Source organism: Rhagoletis zephyria, unplaced genomic scaffold, assembly GCF_001687245.7.
Source record: "Rhagoletis zephyria isolate East Lansing unplaced genomic scaffold, Rhagoletis_zephyria_1.1 Rzeph_scaffold_00004, whole genome shotgun sequence".
NCBI lineage: Eukaryota > Metazoa > Arthropoda > Insecta > Diptera > Tephritidae > Rhagoletis > Rhagoletis zephyria.
The window spans coordinates 617914-639273 of NW_016157088.1; the positions used below are offsets into that span (position 1 = coordinate 617914).

A 21360-nucleotide genomic window follows, 5' to 3' on the forward strand; every position below is an offset into this window, starting at 1 on the left:
TTTAACTTTAATGGTCAAATAGAGTTTAGTAAAAGTTTACCTCATCTCCAAAGGAAGAGTAAGCTGATGATACCGCTCGCCTTGTTCGTCTGATTCAGTTGGTAAGCGTTAGCTGAAGTGTTGCAAATAAGTCAAATAAAAAATATCTGTCTTATATTTCAGAAATTCGATGTGGTATTTAAAGTTTCTTATATGGAAAGTTGACGTGGTGTCTTCCAGCCTTATGCAGAAACGGATGTCATGCCTAGAGTCAACCTACTTAATAAATTTGAAGAACTTCGCTTTATTAATTGCCGAAATATGTGTCTTTTAGGCAAGGATGCATTGTAACGTTAATTTTACTGTTTACAAAAAAAAAAAGCATTCGTTTCTGTTGAAACGATTAAGTTTTTTATCGTTTAGGTAATTATCAAAATAATTCTATTTTGGTTTTCAACGAAAAGAAATTCCATCGTTGACACTGCAACTGTAGCATGCATTTAGGTGCTAGGTGTTAATAGTGAGCTGGCAATCAGTGTTGCCAGAACTTTTTGGGCCGACCGGCTAGATTGGCAAAAAAAAAAGCGGCTAAAATGTTGTAGTGAAATTTCACATAGACTCTGGCAAGAAACGGCTAAAATGTTTTAGTGAAAATTCACATGCTTTATTTAAATAAATCGCAAGAAACTAAAGACTAGTTAACACCATTAATTTATATCGAGTGTATATTCCTCATCATCAAATGAATCACTATTGTATATATCACCTGAATTCATTAATTTTAAGAGATCGTCATCTACAGTAAAATTATGGCAGCATTTTTCTTCACGTTTTAAACCGTATCTTATATATAAAATAGCGTTTAACGTTTTAACGCACATTGGATTTCTTTGCTTAGTTTTTATTATATTCATTGAACTAAATATTCGCTCTACTTCTGCATTACTTATAGGCAAAACAAGAAAACTAAAAACTAGGTTGCAAAGGTCAGCAAAAGGGTTTTCTCCTAGGGCATTTCGAAATTGATAAAAAAATTTTACAGTTGAGTCTAAATTACTCCAGGTATGTAACGTTAACCGTTGCCATTGCATCTCTATGGATGTTATTTCGTCGGCATTATATTTGTGTTTTTGTTGCTGTAGTTGAACAAATACTTTTGGTTTAATTACTCTTAATGCATTTCCAACCGAAAAAAGTCAATTTTTTTTAGTGTGGCAATATTTGTAGGGAGGCGTTGGCGTAATTCCTTTATTAAAGTGATAATAAAATAGCGACCATTTTCTCGAATTATTTTCTCGGCTTCGTGGTCAAAAGCGTTTGTGCTTACTTTTGTTTTTAAATACTCTTCAAAACTGTGATAAAACTGAGGAAATGGAGCAAGGTATGGTTCCAACGGGGAGCATATAGGATCAAATGTGTCCGCGCTAATAACCACTAGGGAGCATAGATGCGAAAGTAAAACATTGAGTTCATTAAAAATCTTCATTGGGTCTGCATTATTGCTTTCGAACAACTTGTTTACTTTTTGCACCTGAAAATTAGGCAAATAGTAAAATCGGCTAAAAACGGCTAACTTTTTTTTACAAACCAGCTAACAAATCGGCTGCCGGCTAGATCGAATTTTCTCCGGCTAGTTGCTATCAAAACCGGCTAAATCAAGCCGGAAAACGGCTAAAATGGCAACGCTGCTGGCAATGGCATTCAAACACAACTTTTCGTTGATTTATTTAGTTTCGATGTTAACGATTGATGATTTATTTCGTTTCAACGTTAGCGATTGAGTTTCGTTTCGTTAATTCAGCTCTGAAACGAAACAAAATTATGGCTGACTTCCAAAACGCCAATTGCTTTGCATACGTACAAAATAAAATGTTCCATAACGCCGAACTACAAAATATTGACAATGTATACTTTTCCAAAACGTATCCGAAAAGTTATCGAAACGCATCGCTAGAGCAATCAGCGCATCAGAAACAAAGTTGATGCTTCGTTTGTTATTGGTTACCATTGGTGTTTTAAAAATGGAAAAATCAGAGAAATTGTTCATTGCTATATTGAATATTTAAAATTATCAATGTATATGGTTGCAATGTGTCGCAACTCTGCATATAAAAATAGTTTGAATACCGCAGTATAACAGTTTCCAAACATTGTATTGATACGTTTTGGAAGTGAGCCTATTTTGATAAGTTATTTTTGCGCATCAACAAAACGAAATCGATTCATATAGTTTGTTGAGCATCTCTGCTTTTAGGGTTTTCCAGAAGTGCGGTTATATGAAAAGTATGCGCGGTTATTGACCAATTTCGCCCATGTTCAATACCAATAAATAGCACTTGTCCTAGTAACAACCTGTGTACCGAGTGTCAACGAGATAACTAAAACTTTACTTATGATAGAGCTTGCACAGACAGACGGACGTAAAAACGAACGGGCAGTCAAACATGACTAAATCAATTCTTATCGCTTTTCTGAACACATCGATATATATATCCAAGCTTAGGGTTCGAAATTTCAGACTTTGGTATCGATACTGAGTACTCATTCTGGCATCGAGCTCATGGTATCGATACTCTAAAAGTATCAGAGAAAAAGTCTCGATACTACTCAGTATCGGACTCAGTAAAATACGTTTTTTGGGATACTAAAATTATTTTATTCTTCAATCGTATATTTTGTTATTTTCTGAAATTAAAACAAATAAATTTAAAATATTTGATTTTTATTTCATTGCAGAACTTACTTTCACGTTAGAAGTAAGTTTAATCATACAAATATATATATATATATATATATATATATATATATATATATATATATATATATATATATATATATATAACACACACANTATATATATATATATATATATATATATATATTAGGATCCGACACACGAAAACTAGTTCCTAGGTACCTCTAGAAAGTACTTACCAAATCTGAGCTCTTAATATTAACGGGAAGATTATGCTCTTCATAGTTTTCCATTTTCAATTTAGTCTCATATAAAAATGGTCATATCTTATCACCAATAGATCGTTAAACCAGTTGCATCGTCAATATTAATAGGAAATTAACGCTCTACAAAAATGGTCTCATATACTCTTTTCATTAATCTAACCATTTAAAAGGTATTCAAGGTCAAAGATTGAAGTATTTTAAGGAAAATAACTTTTTTTGTTTTGAATTTTGTAACTTACCAAAAAAATAATTATTGTCGAATGAGTTTCAATCATTTCTATAGGGAGTTAAATGCTCTACAAAAAAGGTCTCATGTAGTTAATCGATTAATGTAACCATTTAGAAGATATTCACTCCAATGCCTACTGATTTTAATAGTTTTTTAATAAATATCTCCAATTTATCCATTTAATTAATGAATTTTGAGATAATTTATGATATATTTCAGAAAAAGAAGGTTTTTATTTAAGGAATATCATCAAACATATCAGAAAAAAAATTCGATTTCGCCATATGAAATTTTATAATTCAATACAGTATTGATACAAAAATATATTTTTCTTTTAGTTTAAGTTATATAAGTTGACTTGATTGAAAATTGAATTGATAAAAATTGATAAACTCAAATTCTCATGAATATTTTCAAAATTCATAAATTGAATGGATAAATTGAAAATATTTATTGAAAAACTATTAAAATCAGGCATTGGGATTCTACTGCGAATATCTTATAAATTCTGCATTTTCGTGAACTTTGCGTAAAGTTTTATGGCCTTATTCATAAAAAATAAAAAAGGTTTATAAACTGAAAAATATATGAAAATGTCATTTTATTAAGCTCTTTAAACGTACTTTATTTTTTATGAATAAGGCCATTAAACTTTAACTTACTTATTTGGTTTATGTTATGCAACAGACTGCACGCAATTTAAGTTTATTTTAAATGATGGACAAAATTGAATGATAGTAATCCATATAAGCAAAGAAAGCAATGGAAGAAAAAATTTAAAAAGTGTATTTTTTAAAAAGTTTTTGATACTACGAGTACTTTGCAAAGTATCCAGTAAAATCACCAAATAAGGTATCGAGTATTAAAGTACTCAGTTTTATACCCTCAGTTTCGATACTTACTCAATATCGATAGTATCGTTCGGTCCCTATTCAAGCTAAATTTTGACCCGCTATAACTTTTGAAAGCGAGCTAATTTTTCAAAACGCTGTTAGAGTTTTTTTTTTACGTCAAGTTCTATCGATTTGTGTTGGTCGCTTTCGCGTTAGAAGTTATGGCTGCTATATCGGAGATCACAACATCTCATAAGACGTCTTCAACCGCCGTCACTGGGAGGGGTTTCGACATAACTTCCATGGACATAACTTCCAACGAGCAGTGACATAAGTTCTATTGAAGTGAAATTACTACCATCGATCGATTTTTGGTCTATGGAAGTAGGTAAAGTCTGACATTACTAGCAGTTATGTCAGTTCCATGATAATATCGTATATTAAATGAGCCGCTCACTACACAAATTGCTGAACTCCACTTTAAAAAATCTTAAATTTTAGTGTCAAAGCTCGAAGGCGCAAAATTTGATTTTTTCACGAGATACAGTAATGGATATAAGATTTTGGTAGCATCGCAGCCAATTTTCGAATGTTTTCGAAGCTGTTGGTTAAAACCGGTGAGCGGAACTCTTATGACTTATACGGTTCTTTTTTAACTATGTGCTTTATTTTTAGAAAATTTTGAATGAACTATCTGTTTTCTGTTTAAAAATTCGGACCACTTCGGCTTTAGAAAGCTAATGCTGCATTCGGAAAACGTTTTCCTATTAACGGGAATTTCTTCAGTTTTAATTCGCTTCGAGCTATGAATGATGGTTATCAGCCACCTCTCAAGAAAAAACACAAACCCTTCGGCGGGATTCTGAAATCGATAAGGCTTCCAAGTTATTGTGAGAGAACCAAATAAATATCAAAAATTTTTATCGAAGGTGGCTTTAGAAGAGGTAGTCGAGAAAACTTCATTAGAAAACGATGAAGAAGACATTGAAGTTGAGGACGAATTGGATGATGACTTGATCGAGTTTTCTAAGGAAAATTCGAAAGCAAACACTTCTGACGAGCCTCAAGGAGTTCTAAGTTTTGGAAATCTCAAAACCTGTATAAACTATAAAATAAATCCGTGCGAAATTTTATTTATTCCCGGTTGTCATAAAACAATATGCGAATTCTGTCTTAATCCTTCAAAGTTTGAAAATTGCCGTGAATGCCAAGTAAATATTCAAAGTGTTGTGCGAATGATATTATAATTTATCGTTAGTATAAAATCATATAAATGAAAAAAAAAATAAATATCAAATTGTCACGGTTGACCTGAAGCCGTAATTGATTTTTGCTGCCACTTAAATAGTAATAATTAGATTGCCAGAGGGGAGCGGAGCGCTCCGATCGCTCACTGGATGTCGCTCCCCCTCTTTGGCCATCTAATTATTGTAGAAGTTAAGTCATGACATAACTTCCACAAGATTATCGAGGAAATCTTCTGTAAGTTATGTCATGCTCAATAAAAATTGTTGAATACAATTTAATTAATTAAAATTTTTATAAAAGTTTCGACCGAACCTGATTGAAAATCAGGCTGCGATAAATGCTCTTGGAAAATTTGAAGGAAAGAGTGCTTCAAGACAGCAAAGATCCGCCATTTGTTTGACGAACTATGCCATAGGTAACCTTCTCTGTGTACAAATAAAAAAGTTACGACAAAAACAAAACATAAAATTGTTGCACAAGTTTATTACTAATTTATTTGTTGTTATTATTGATTGAAGTGAAACTTCTTTAGAGGCGGTTGGTTGGTTGGGAGTAAATTGGCAAATCAACGGAAATTGCACACGGAAATGGTGCAATGGAAATTGCACATGGAAATGGTTGGAGCCGAAACAAGTGCTTCTTGAGTGTATGCACATATGAATTTAACAAAAACTTGCTAATAAAAGGTTAAAGAATAAGACTTAGAAAAAGACCAATACAAGAATGAAAGTAAAGGTGAGTACGTACATAGATAAAGAAAAGGATAAAGGCAAAGGTAAAAATATAAACAAAAACAAAGATGAGTAAAGATAAAGGCAAAAATGAAGGCTAAGAAAAATTTAAACACTTTGCTTATATAAGGGCAAAGGTGCAGGGAAACATATAGATGAAGAAAATGATAAGCATAAAAGTAAAAACAAAGATAAATATAAACAAAAAGGTGAAGATGAGGATACCGATCAAAGTAAAGATGAAGACAGAGGGAGAAAGATTAAAATAAAGGTAATTTTAGAAAAAAGGATAAAGATAGAGACACAGAGACTCAATCCGGGAACTATTTTGGGATTGTGGAGATTTTCGGGATTCTCGGTACATACCGATATAATAATCGATATTTTTATTGGTTTTGTTATCGATATTTTTATAGATTTTGTTATCGATTTTGCCATCGATATTTTCGGAACTTGTCGATATAATCGATATATTTATCGATTTTGTTATCGACATTTTTGTCGATTTTGTTATAGATTTTTTAATCGATATTTTAAACTATTTTGATATCGATATTGTTATTGATTTTGCTATCGATATAGTTATAGATTTTGTCATCGATTTTTGCCATCGATTTTGTTATCAATTATTTATCGATTCTGTTATCGATATTCGAATCAATTTTTGATATCGATATTTTTACGATATTTTGTTATCGATTATTTATCGTTTTGGTAATCGATTTTTGTTATAGATTTTGTTATTGATTTTGCTATTGAAATTTTTATCGAATTTGTCATCGATTTTGTTATCGATATTTTTATCGGTTTTGTTATCTATATTTTGTTGGATGTTACTATCGATTTTGTTATCGATAGAGTTTAAAGATAAAAATTAAAATAAAGGAAAACAGAATAACATAAATGGTATTAGAACGAACAGGGGTAGAGGTAGGGTTATAGATCGAAAAAAAAGAAAAAACATAACCTTAAGCAAAAGCAGATGTATATATGTATGTACATATATATGTACATATGTATATTGGTTATGAGCCCAAGCGCACTTACTTTTTATTTATTTTTATTTTTGTTTATGTTATTTCATATCTATAAATAAATATTTGCATGAGTATATGTACATACATATATGTTTGCGAATAAATTTACCTTGATAACGTTGTGTTGATGGGTAATGATGAGGGATAGGGACTTCTAAAACTAGATGCTGCTGAATATACAGATGGGGTATGCCTAGAAAAGATGCAATTATTAAAATTTTCTAAGTATATATGTACATATACATATGCTATGGAAAATGTATTTAATATAAATTAACATAAAAGTCTAGTGTGACATTCGACGGGTTTTTGTCTAAAATTCTGAGGGCCGTTTACTTAATGTCTGGTTAAGCGCTTGAACAGAACTTTAACAGAAGCTGCAGCCGCATTCCGACTTTCGTTATCGTTAAAACTCCATCGCCAAAAAATGCTAAATGAATTTTAGCAATTCTTACCGACTTTCGCGATTCTATCTTAAAAAGGCATCTCCAAAAATCGTTATTTTTCGGTTAATTTTTTTGGCAGATTTTAGCGATTAACAAAACGAACCGGATAAAATGAGTGAACGGTATTGCGTAGCGTATTTTGCATCGCTAAAAATCTCCATTTTTCGCTTGAAAAGTGTAAAATTGGCGACGAGAATATATCAACAAATCAGAGCTAATATTTCCATCGTTGTTCGTTTAAACTGCTGAACTGTATAAAAAACATTGGCGCGTATTCATAGTCCAGCCACTAAGTCGAAACTAATAAAGTTGCAACTTAAATTTAAGTACCAACTTAAAATTCACTTCTATTCATAGTCGCATTTCAGACTTCTACTAAGTAGTTTTAACTTAGTTTTACGATATTGCAAAACGACTGTGAAAATGTATCGATTTTTCTTTACGATATTTTCGAAAAATGACATTTTTATTAAATAATGTCAAGTTTGATAATCCGTTTATGTAATTTTTACATTCATTGCATGTTTATGCAAAAGAATAAGGTATAAGTTTCTTGTGTGTGAAATAGCCAGAACTACCGCAATGATGTGAAGTCGATGTTTATCGAAAGCATGCTGTGAAACATACAAACACATATCTAAATGTTATGCACTAATTTGCTTTAAAAGAACAAGCTTGAAGTTGACTTATTATTTCAGCATTTATATATGTAAATCATTCTAATTATAAAATTGTGATGTAGCCTTATTCGAATTGTAATACGCATTTTATTTCATCTTCCGATTCAAATGGATCGCTCTTTGTAAATTTCAATTGGAGATCATTAAATTTTTAATAATTTTTGCATATTTCGTGTTTTTTTCCTTAATTTAATAAAATACTTCTTCCTAGTTACGACTTAATTGCAGCAGCAGCCGAAACTAAATTTTAAATTGGTACTTAGCCAGAAAAGTCGAAACTAAGGCGACTATGAATAGCTTTAGTTGTAACTTAGGATAGTTTCGACTTAGTTGTGAACTAAATATGACTATAAATATGCGCCATTTTAATTAATAGGAAAAATGGAAAACAGCAATAGAAAAAGAGTGACAAAAGACGAAAAATGTATGCTTGTTCAAATTTTTGAGCATTGTTGAAAATAAATAAAATAAAATACAACTTTTTGATATACAACGCTTTTATAAATGGACTAAAAAGTAGAAAATAATATTTCCCAATCCCATAGAATTTGTTTTGACAACTTTTGATTTTAAAATTATAGCAAAAGTCATTATAAACAATTTATGAGATTGAAAACGAAAAACATGGAGCGCATGCCATACAAAGCATTCGATTTAATTGACAATAGTCAAACTACATAACAAAGCTTTAAAATTTCTACAGCGCTAGTACAAATTTGAGATCGATTTTAAGCGATCGTTATTCATATACCCACATATGTACATACATTTATTACTTTTCATATCAATTCAAGTCTTTTACATGCGCCCCACGATTTTCATTTTCAATGTCATAAATTGTTTATAATGACTTTTGCTAAAACTTCAAAATCAAAAGTTATCAAAACAAATTCTATGGGACTGAGAAATATTATTTTCTACTTTTTAGTCCATTTATAAAATCATGGTATACTAAACAGTTTTTTTTATTTTATTTATTTTCTACTTTTTAGTCTTGTCTGTATAAAATTTTGCAATAGATATTAATTAACTGGTCCCTGACTGGGCTCAGGCTCCTTACCAACTGGTCTCCAAACACTAGTTACCAACTGATCCTACTGGTTACCAACTGGGCCCCCCGTACCCCAAGGCACTCGACCAAATTTACCCACTGAGACAAACACCATGTGTTGGTCTCTGTCTAGCCCTTCGAAATTTTTTGCTGCGCTATGCGTTACATCTTCGCAAATTTTAGCCCTACCGAAACCAAAGATGTATACATGTCAATAATAGATACTGTGCGACACCAAAAAATACCTGGGAAGTTATGTATATTTTCTGGTAGGTCTTTTCGAAAGAACAAGAATCGAAATATTAAATTTGCCAAACACTCCCAAAATCTTGATTGAGCGTTAAAAAACCGGTTTTTCGTACTTTTGCGCACTTATGAGCCTGTAACTTAGTTGATTATGAACCGACTTTCAGTTTATTGCCGGGTTTAAAAAGCAGAAACTTGGTCTTTCCAACGATATATATGCGAAGTCTTAAGAGATCTGTGTTTATTTACCCAGCAAACATATTTTTTGTTAAGTTTTTTCGCCTTTTTAAATTTTGGTGAGGTTTTTACGCACTGTTTTATAAGAAAATCATACTAGCCCTAAATTGATTGTAAAACTAAATTTAATAACGAAAAAACTAGGGTTTATCTTAAAAAATCCGACGAAAGTTTACTGAGTTATTAAACTTTTTATGAAAAAAATAATGATAAAAAAATATTATTTTTGGCTATACAGCTCAAAAATTTTTGCTTGACCGTTTTTGTTTTAATTTGGCGTTTTCTATGATCGACAAGTATGATCGTCCCAAGAGCCGCATTAAATAGGCCGGAAAAACGTTCTAAACCTGCACCTGCATTTATGGCTAGGATATATGTATGAAACTATTCTCGCAGTCTTGAAAAGCCCTTGCACGGTGCACGGATTGCACGGTCTGCAAAGCTGTCCCATAGGAAAACCTTTTTTTTTCGTGCAATCCATGTACCGTGTAAGGGCTTTGCAAGACTCCGAGAATACCCATAATTTGTAAAAATATTGGATGCAAATAGCAACGCTTTTTGTCATCTTAAAGTGGTAACTCAAAATTAAGTGTAGCCAAAATAAAAAGAGGTAATACATTTTTTAGTCTCCCATCTAGTACTTTATCATCGGTTTTATCTCTTTTAATGAATTGTAGGCATTTTCATAGGACCTCAAATTCGTAAAATTATGAGCGACGTGCAATAATTTCTTTGAAAACCACAGAAGCAATGACTATGTCACGGTTGTTAACGAATTTTTGAAAGCTTACGGTGGAATGGGTTACATATAACATGTCCATAAAAATTCAATTCCTTCATTCGCATTTGGACTTCTACCCACATAATTTGGGCCGGTTCAGTGATGAACAAGGTGAACACTTTCACCAAGAAATAGCTACAATTAAAAAGCGTTTCGGAGGAAGAAATAAAATAAGAAAATTTCAGAATATTGCTGGTCACTACAATGAGAAACTGATAATGCTGAGTTAAGAAAAAACGGCCAAGAAAACATTTTTGAGTAGTATAGTCAAAAATAATATTTTTGCACAAGCTTTGTTTTCATAAAATGTTTAATAACTCGGTAAACTTTCATCTGATTTTTGAAAATAAACACTAGATTTTTTCGTTATTAAATTAAATTTTACAATAAATTTAGAACTCGTATGGGTTTCTTATAAAATAGTGTGTGAAACCCTCACCAAGATTTAAAAAAGGCGAAAAAAGTAACAAGTAAGAAAGCCTAAGTTCGGGTGGAGCCGAACATTAAATACCCGGCGCAAGTTTTAAATATATGTTTTTCACCTTTCCGAAAGCTACCGCCACATGGTAAAATTATTAAAATATCGTCCTTAAATTTCGAAATATTGAAGTTTCAAGCATTTCTGAAATTTACCGTTATATGAAAAGCGGCATCAATTTTAGTCCGATTTCAATAATTTTCAACGTTTTGCTGTCATGTAGCAAGCACTATCACCATACCGAGTTTGGTACAAATTGGTAGAACGGTTACCGAGATACATATATGTGATCATAAGTGGGCGGTGCCACAAAATTATTGTAAATATCAATTTTGAGTGAATAATCTTCAGTAGTTACTAAAATATCGCAGTTTTCGTATTTCCGAAAATTACCGTTATATGGGAGGTTGGCGTGGTTATTGTCCGATTTTGCCCATTTTCAATACCATCTGTCCTACGCCCGAAAGTTTCGTTAAGATATCTCGATTTTTACTCGAGTTATCGTGTGCACAGACGAACAGACGGACGGACAGACAGTCACCGCTTAATCGATTTCTCTCTTCATTCTGATCATTTATGTATACATTTGGCTATATCTATCTCGATTCGTTTTCGAACTGAAACTCGGTTCATAATCAACTAAGTTACAGGCTTATAAGTGCGCACAGGTACGAAAAACCGGATTTTTAACGGTAAATCACGATTTCAGGGGTGTTTGGCAAATCTCATATTTTGATTCTGGTTTTACTCGAAAAGACCTACCAGAAAATATACACAACTTCCCAGACATTTCTGCTTTATTCTTTTTTGTAGCACTGAGTAATTCAACGAAATTCAGATACATAGGTATGTATTGTATTTTATCAGACTTTATTTACCCGTAGCGAATTTCATGCATTAATCACTTAAGTGTCTTGTACGGCCATCTTAAGTTTCCAATGACTTTGGGTTCCGTTTATTTATATGGAAGTCGTTCATGACTTTTTCATACAAATGGTAATTAAGTCGTTGGTGGCCAGTTATGCAGTGATCATTGATGCCATTCAAGCCACAATGTCCTGCAATGAACTTTTTATAAGTGACCGCTGCAAGACATTGTCTGTTATATGTCTTTGATAGGAGTACACCTGAATGACATTATCACCTGCGTCATTCGGGCAGGTTCTGCAATTCACTTTCTGCCAATTTGAATTCAAGGCGAGGTTGATTTACAACTTCCCTGTCCTCATACAATGCATTTTGTTAATGCCCCACGTCCACAGGTTTTTTGCTCTAATATGCTAAAGAACGTCCATATATAACATAACAAATAAATTTTATAAATTGTTATATATTGCTTTAACTTGTTTTTGTTATTTTATTTTATGACTCATATGTGACTCATGGACGTAGGACGAAACAGTTTCTTTGCCACGTTCAATGAGTCACATGTGAACACATCGAGCAAAGTTGTTTTTGAGTTACATTTAGGGATGTTCCGATACAAGTAAATACGAGTATGTACTCGATACTTTTGTTTCGATAAAAACTACTTTTTTTACTCGAATCGTTGTTTCGATATCTACGTGGTATTGGAGTGCAAGGTGGCAAAGTCTTTCTGGCCACGGGTGGACCGGGGGCGGTCTGGGGAGCTCTTGACACTAAACAAGGTGCATCTCTCACTATTGGTGGGAGTGCTTACTGGTCACTGTGTGATTGGTAACCATGCTGTAAGGCTGAATGTTGCGGATAACCTTTACTGCACCAGCTGCATGGAGGATAATGAGGTGGAATCATCTCAACATCTGCTGCTCTGGTGCCCCGCCTTTGCGAGCCTAAGGTTTAAGCACCTTGGGTCGCACTTTTTTCACACTACCGATGAGCTCACGGGAGTGGACATTAGTCGACTGAAGAGCTTCGTTGTGGGCACGGAGCGTTTCTCCGGCAAAAAGCCATTGGTGTCGTCCTTCTCCCATAGTTTCCTCCCTCTTTCCCCTCCCTGCGTCCCTTTTTCCCTCCCCCTTCTGAGGACATCACAGCGGACAGCTTAGTCGAGTCCAAGTGTGCCTCCACATGCGGAGGCAGCCCTAACCTAACCTATATTTATTGTGCGCTTTTTCTTTTTACTAAAAGAGAACTATTTTTACGTTAGGTTTTTTGCCGTACGTCCACGTATCATTTAAAAAAATATCGCGTACCCTTCACACCAAAAAATTTGTCCGAAATTGTACACATGTGACTCATGAACTTAATTCAACACGCCCTCGTGAGTCACATATGGCTCATTGGAGAGGGAAGTTGTTAAAATTCACTCGGAAGTGAATTGCAGAACCTGCCTGATTGTCAGCAGTATGTCGTTTAGGATTCACAGAATGTGCGACGATGTCACTAAATAATCATTAGTGTCGATGTCACCAGTGACCATTTTCGCTACTGGGATATATTCTCTTTCAACATACGCACATGCACATATGTATGCACATTAGGGTGGTCCAAAAAAAAGTAAAGTCGGAAATTTAATGCTCTCACCCCCTATATCTATACCGAAAAAAAGTATACCCCTGTTTTTTTTTATTTTAAAATCAAAATATATTTAGAGGTCGCTCAAAGCGCTTAAAGTTTCCCATGTATTTTGTATGGTGAAAAAAAGACTTTTCGTAGAAATGGCATAGAATCCATGAAAATCAAAATTTTTAAATCTGAAAACTCTGCTTCTCTTCAGAAGACTTCAGAGAATAATGCCCAATTGTTTATTTAAACATTTTTTAGTTTTAACTATTTTTTAAGGGTCTCCGAAATATCCCCAAAAAAATCAAATATACAAAAAGAAATATACAAAAGAAAAAAAGAAAAATAGTTAAAATTAAAAAATGTTTAAATAAACAATTGGGCCGTATTCTCTGAAGTCCTCTGAAGAGAAGCAGAGTTTTCAGAATGAAAAATTTTGATTTTCATGGATTCTATGTTATTTCTACGAAAAGTTTTTTTTCCCCATACAAAATACATGGGAAACTTTGAGCGCTTTGAGCGACCTCTAAATATATTTTGATTTTAAAATAAAAAAACAGGGGTATACTTTTTTTCGGTATAGAACAATCCTAGGGGGTGAGAGCATTAAATTTCCGATTTTACTTTTCTCCCATACATTTTTGGACCACCCTAATGTGCATACATACGAGCACCAATTAATTTCATTTAAAGATATGGCGTGTCATCCATTTACGCTGTGGCGTATGTAGTGCATATTTTTAGGCGCAATATCTAACTACTTCCGGCGATTCGACATCTACATCTCTAGCGTATAGTTGTATGTTCTTTGATATGATACCTGCCGACGATGTTGATGTCTAGACTTTTTATAGGAACTTTGTTGTTCTCAATACTTTTATTAAGAAGAAAGAATAACAGCCTCATCATGTATCTCGAAACGAGCGTTCGTTTCGTCTGCCGCACGAATCGTTCGTCAAATGGTACTATGTAATTTTTTTTCGTCTGTCAACACGAAAACAGCTGATCGTTACGTTCCTTTCGTCTAGTTTGCAATTTTATAACAATAAACGGAGTCGAGAGAGAGATAGTCGGCGAGACGCCAAAAAAAGTGAATACAGTGAAAAACTCGTAAATTTCAAACAAAATAAATGTAATCAATATAACAGATAATAATAATTTTTGTTTTCAACACTTAAAAAACACAACAACACAATTTGAGGTATGGACTCGTAACGTACTAAATACCAGTGCAAATGTCTGGAAAAAATCTGTACCTCTTGCTGCGAACACCATTTTCAAAAACACAACATCTTCACTTGTGATTATTCCATTATTTTTAGGGTAAAGCAATAGATAAGATTTGCTTTGTGGGCTATATCCAACCATAATGCACTTCACGGATTTTTCTGCCAATTTGTGCATTTTTTCCTTTGGCACGTACAGTACAGCCAAAGACGCAAAAATTTGAAGTTCGGTCTTCTGCCACTCACAATTTCTTCAGGACAAATTTCGCTTCCCCTGCATGGAATACGGTTGGTAAGGTAAGCTGCTCTCAGACCAGCCTCTGCCCAGAAACATTGGTTAAGTTTACCGTCGATCAGCATACAGCGTACACGCTCTATGAATGTGCGGTTCATTCTCTCCGCAACCCCGTTCTGCTCGGGGGTATAAGGAAATATTTTCTGGTGCAGAATGCCGTTTTCCTTAATGAAACGATCAAAATGCTTGTCTACGTATTCAGTTTTATTATCTGTACGTAAAATTTTAGTTTTTGAGGAACACTGATTTTCGACCATAACTTTGAAGCCTTTAAACTTATCGAATACTTCATACTTGTATTTGATTCAGTACACAAATACTTTTCGTGAGAAATCATCGATGAACGACAATAAAAATCTTGTACCAGAAAACGATTTGTTTTTCAACGGTCCTAGTACATCAGGATGCACTATTTCGAGAAATTTCGTTGCCCGAGTGCCACTTTCCACATTCACGTTTCGAGTTTGCTTGGCTTTTAAACATGTTCTACACTGGAAGTCAGCATTTTTGCTTGATTTAATATCCGCTGCGAATTTGTTTACACTCTCTAAAGTTTTGCTACACACATGACCCTTTCTCCGATGCCACAATTCAAAGTTGTTTTTTATTAATAGAGATTTTTGCAATTTTGTGTGGCACTGCAACTTATATAAATCGCTTTCAAAAATAGCAATTGCCATTAGCTGCTTATTTACGTCATATATCCTGCATTGGGCTTCCGAAAACACTCACTTTTATCCACTTTTTGTCATTTGGCGCACGGATAAAAGATTTGCGCATAGCTCAGGTACGTACTCGACATTGTGTACCGTTGCGTTTCTATTTCTTTGCTCGCCGAGTAAGATCAAATCAGTTTTTCCAGTGCACTGCGCACTCATTTTATTTTCATTGGCTGCAATTACCGTTTTGTTGTCATGTGTATCGTACAATATATTTTTATACCCGAGCGCACTTGTGCAAAAGGGTATTATAACTTTGTTCACATAACGGTGCTTTGCAACAGCCAAAACGAATCGAGATGGATATAGACAAATGTTTACATAAATGATCAGAATGAAAAAAGAAGTCGATTAAGCCATGACTGTCTCCGTCCGTCCGTTTGTCCACTTATGATTACATGCGCATATCTTGGTAACCTCTACACCTATTTCTCCCAAACTTAGCACAGTTGTTAGCCTTGGTACAACATAGCACGCGGTTGAAATTTTATAAAATCGGACAATAACCACGCCCACATCTCATATAGCGGTAATTTAGAGAAATACGAAATCTTCGATAAATCATTAAATACAGAAGCTAATTTATTCAAAATTGATGTTTGCAATAACTCTTTAACAAAAACCACGTTTATGATACAATTTAGGAAAATAAGCGTGGCACCGCCCACTTATGAGGTATGTATATCTCACCCAATGAAAAATTCCAACAAGCCTCGGATGATACCCTCTTTTTTGATTACTACCACGGCAAACGTATAAAGGACTACGATTTGAGGGTATGCACCTGGAATATCCGAACCCTTAATGAGGAAGGTGCCTTTGTCTGACTAGTTGATGTCCCCGGAAAGACAAAGGGTGACATCACCGCCATCCAAGAAATGCGATGGATGGGCAAAGTAAAGTAAGCGTGAAGCCTTGCGACGTCTACTACAGTTGTCACGTAAAGGAGCTCAAATTCGGTGTTGGATTCGTGGTAGGAGAGAGCCTCCATCGCCGAGTACAGGCGTTCACCCCGGTGGACGAACGTCTAGCCACAATCCGCATCAAAGTTAGATTCTTCAACATCTCGCTCATCTGCGCCCATGCCCCGACGGAGCGAGGCGTCCAAGGATTTCATCTATGAGCGCTTAGAGCGTACATATGAGCGCTGACCGCGACACGATGTTAAAATCGTGCTCGGCGATGTTAATGCCAAGGCGGGCAAGGAAGGGACCTTTGGCGCCACTGTCGTAAAATTCAGCCTCCACGACGAAATGTCCGATAACGGACTGAGGCTGATCGACTTCGCCGGGGCCCGAAACATGGTAATATGTAGTACTAGGATCCAACATAAAAAGATCCATCAAGCTACAAGGCTGTCTGCAGATCGAAAAACGAGAAACCAAATCGATCATGTTGTGACTCGGACCATTATCTTGTTGTAACCAAGATACGCACCCGCCTCTGTGCAGCAAGAAATATGCGCCCAACAATGCAAGGAAAGCTTAACGTCGAAAAGCTGCAATCACAACAGACGACCAATTTATTCGCCACTCGACTAACACACCTGCTCTCTGAGAGCACTCTTCAACAATCCGACTTACGCGAGCAGTGGAACCACACTTACCAATGATTAAGTACCACCGCCAAAGAAGTAGTTGGATTTCAAAGAGCCCGAAAGAACAACTGGTATGATGAGGAATGTCCCCAGTCCATGATGATGGGTGGAACGTGGTGAAACATCGCATTGATACTGGCGATGCCAGGCCAATCCACACCTACTGTCGCCAATTTGTTCCGAATTTCGCCAGTGTTGCTAATAGCCTTCATGAGCTCACTAGGAAAATAGAGCCTTCGAGTGGAACAAGGAGCAGGAGGAGGTTTTCCAAGCTCTGAAGGAACGGCTATGTACTGCGCCTATGCTAGCGTATCCGGTTCCAGATGCAACATTTATTTTGGATACGGATGGTAGTGGTTATGTCAAAGGAAGCATATTGTCGCAGGTATTTGATGGGCAGGAGAAGGTAGTTGCCTACTATAGCCGGTCAATCGGAAAACCAGAGAAGAACTACTGCGTAACTCGGAGATAACTACTAGCGTTGGTGGAGTGCGTCAAACATTTCTACAAGTACCTCTATGGGCACCGTTTCCGAGTTCGAACGGATCATGCAGCGCTGAATTGGCTACTACAGTTCAATAATCCAGAAGGACAGCTAGCTCGGTGGATTGAGAGACTGCAAAGTTATGACTTTGCTATCGAGCACCGCAAGGGAAATGTCCACGGAACTGCTGATGCCATGTAGCCTGGAATGTAAACACTGCTCCAAATCTGAGGCCAAAGAAGACATTGTTGACGTCCGGCTAACGACATTAACACCAACGGAAGAGTGAAAGGAAGAACAGCTACGAAAGTGTCAGCAGGAAGATCCAGATCTGGAGCTTTTGATGCATGGAGTGGAGACGGACAGAGGCCAACTAAGAAGCAAATGGCAGTGGAGAGCCCAAGCGCAAAGGCATACTGGGCACAATGGAACAGCTTGAAGTTGATATCTGGCTGTTTGCATAGGGTATGGGAAAATGAAGATGGCCAGTTCTTCCGCAATTTAATAGTAGTTCCGAGGGTAAGAGTTCCGGACGTTCTCAAGGAATTCCAAAATGATCCCAGTGGAGGTCACCTGGGAATCACGAGGACCCTGGAGAAGATCAAGCAGAGGTTCTATTGGGTTGGTTGTCGGCAATCGGTCACAGAGTGGATTGTTAACTGCGCGGAGTGTATTACAGCTTAATGACTGAAGTCCAGAAATCATGGCCAGATGAAGCAGTATAACTCAGGTGCACCATTCGAGCGGATTGCTATGGATGTAGCCGGTCCATTTGCTATGATCGCACAGGGAAACAAATACGTCAGTGTGGTTATGGACTACTTTAGCAAATGGCCGGAGGTATACCCGATTCTAAACCACGAAGCTAAAACAGTAGCGGAGGTATTCACCTACAATTGGGTTGCGAGATACGGTGTACCTATAGAGCTGCACTCTGACCAGGGAAGAAATTTTGAATCGGCGGTTTTCCAAGTGATGTGCCAGATACTGGATATCCGGAAAACTCGAACAACGGCTCTTCATCCCCGACTAGATGGCATGGTGTAATGGTTCAACCGAACCCTGGAAGAGAGTTTGCGGAAGGTCGTGGACAAGAATCAAAAAGATTGAGATGTCCGCATACCCTTGTTCCTGATGGGATATCGGCAGCAGTGCATTAAACTACGGGTAAAACTCCTGCCAAGGTAAGCTTCGGCAGTGAATTCCATTTGCCTGCGAACAGCGAGAGAATGAGAGATAGACTGCACAACGTTCTGGAGTTGCCATGATTGCGAGCACAGGCCGCTACTACAGCTGCGGACAAGTTAGTTGCGAATCAGCATGCAACAAGTTAAGTTGTAAAACTGAGATAAACTGTGTTGTAAAGCGTTGTAATTGCTTTAACGAGTATTTTAAAGTGTTCTTATTTCATTAGCGAGTATTGTAAATTGTCTGTTGTACAATAAGTTAATTGTACTATAATTTGGGTCATCTTGAGTGTTTATTTAACAGTCCAACGATACGATCCGAGGAGATTTTGGTAAATCCGTCAAGTTGTCAAGGATAATCGTAAAAATATGTTATATATTAAGGCATGTAGTTAGAAGTATATTATATGATGTAGAACATATGAAAGTATCACACATTTTGTTAAAAGGCAATAAGCCCTAGATCTTTTCCACTTTAAGTCTCTTTCCAAAAAAAAAAAAAAAATCCACCTTACGCAAACCTAACCTTAACACAAAAATCGTCGCACTTAATAAAGCGTTAAAAAGTAAAGAAAAAGTTTAAATGATTATGTTATTCAATGTTATGCATAAAAATCCTTCATTTTAAGTTGTTCTATATAGTTATTAACGAAAGTTTTGAAAATCTTCTACTACTATTGCTTAAAGCGGGCTTCATTTCTTCTCCGATTCGCGCAGTTTTCCAAAATACAACATTGAGCTAAGGGCGTACCCAATGGTACTGGCATAACGTGCAACACATTTAGTTATTGCATCATGGCTCTGATTGCTTAATCATTAAAGCATAGCGCAAATGCAGACACTTATCAAATGGCAGAGGGAATAACTCATTCGCTTACCTGTGGACAGTGATCGGACTTCTACCACACTGTGGTAGATCTGCCACTTTTTTTAGCATCTACCACATCTACCACTCAAGGTCTGAAAGCTACCACATATTAGCGTTTTTGAGTAGTTTTATTATTGCTTGAAATAATTTTCTTAATTTTAAGAGCAAATATTGGCCAACACTAAATACTATATGGTAACAAGAATAATATAATACAAGATTCCGGCGACGAAGAAACTTCTCAAGTAAAAGTAAACAAAGCCGAATGGGAGGATAAAATAAACTGCAAAATAGTAAATTTTCTCAGTAATAAATTTTTCGAAAGGAAACGTAGTTTTATTGTGTTAAATTGCATAATATATGATTTATAAAAAAGAATTAATAGAGAAAATGTTAAAAAACGGCGATTTTTGTGAAAGTATTAGCAAATTTAAGTGCATCTAAGGTTTATGAGGCGTTGTTTATTTTACTTGAGAATTGTCAAAATCGACAAATCCCAATTAGCTGTTTCTGGAACGAGCCACATTTGTTCGCTACTTCGTGATGTGATAAAAAAAAAACTGGCAGCACTCGGCAAGGTTGCAGAAATCTCTTAAAATATGTTCGAAAAATATCTTAATATGGAAAGAACAGCTTTGCACAGTCAAGGAAAAAATTGCCAAAACTCAACGCAATGTTTAGCAACTTCAATCTTTTTTAGAGTATAATTAAAAAGTTTGCAATTTAGGTGAAACCTTGCAGAATTTTTTTAATTTTTGTACAAAGTTTGATCCAAACCCAGAGATCTACCACATTTTTTTTGAAATCTACCACATTTTTTTCCAGATTCTACCACACAAAATTTTTTTTAAGTCCGATCTCTGCCTGTCGACCTCCGATAGAGTCGAGATATTTGGGGAACCCGTATTGATGGTCCCATTTCGTTCATGCTTAGAGAGCTTCTTTTAAAAATATATTTTTACTATTAACTTATTTTTAAATTGGTTTGGCATATCTGTACTTCCAGAAGGTGTAGAGGGTTTCTAAAGCTTTAAAAATTAAAGAGTTTCTCTGAAGTCGTATACTAGCAGCCACCTTGTGTCACCACATGCTTCTCATAATAAAAAGAGAGTCCAAGGAAATCATCGTGTTCCTTTTATGAAGCTACTGCTCTCAACTTAGCGTTTTCGTTCTAAAACACTAAATTTGTGAGTTTAAATACAACATATAAGCAATTTTATGTTCGTAGATGTACGAGTTTTTTCTAGCCTTTTTTTAGAAACCCCCATCTTCGTTGCTATCGATATCAGTATATCTGTCGTTATCGATCTGTTCATACTGTTTTATATTCGTATTGATTTGGTTCAAATATAGTAACTTACCACGAGGGTGTCATATCCGGACCAAGCATTGGGTATGCATACTGGCTCGAGGGGAATGAATATATAGCCGGCCGCGTTAAACCTGCAAACAAAAGAGTGAAAAAATGCTTTATTTTCAGATTGATCTTTGTACATAATAACGGGGCGTCTACACAGGCAAAAGTTTTTATCTTGACAATGTTATCACACATTATTTTGC

The 21360-nt window shown here is 35.4% G+C and overlaps 1 protein-coding gene across 2 annotated transcripts in view; it reads right to left on the minus strand.

Moving 5' to 3' along the window:
- Positions 1-21360, minus strand: part of pan (transcription factor pangolin) — an 826450-nt gene that overhangs the window by 323079 nt on the left and 482011 nt on the right. For both annotated transcript variants that reach the window (XM_017628344.1, XM_017628276.1), the window contains exons 5-6: positions 21162-21243; positions 7128-7211 (exon numbers count right to left, since the gene is read on the minus strand). In XM_017628344.1, the coding sequence (XP_017483833.1) occupies positions 7128-7211; positions 21162-21243 (166 nt within the window). The remainder of the gene's footprint in view (positions 1-7127; positions 7212-21161; positions 21244-21360) is intronic.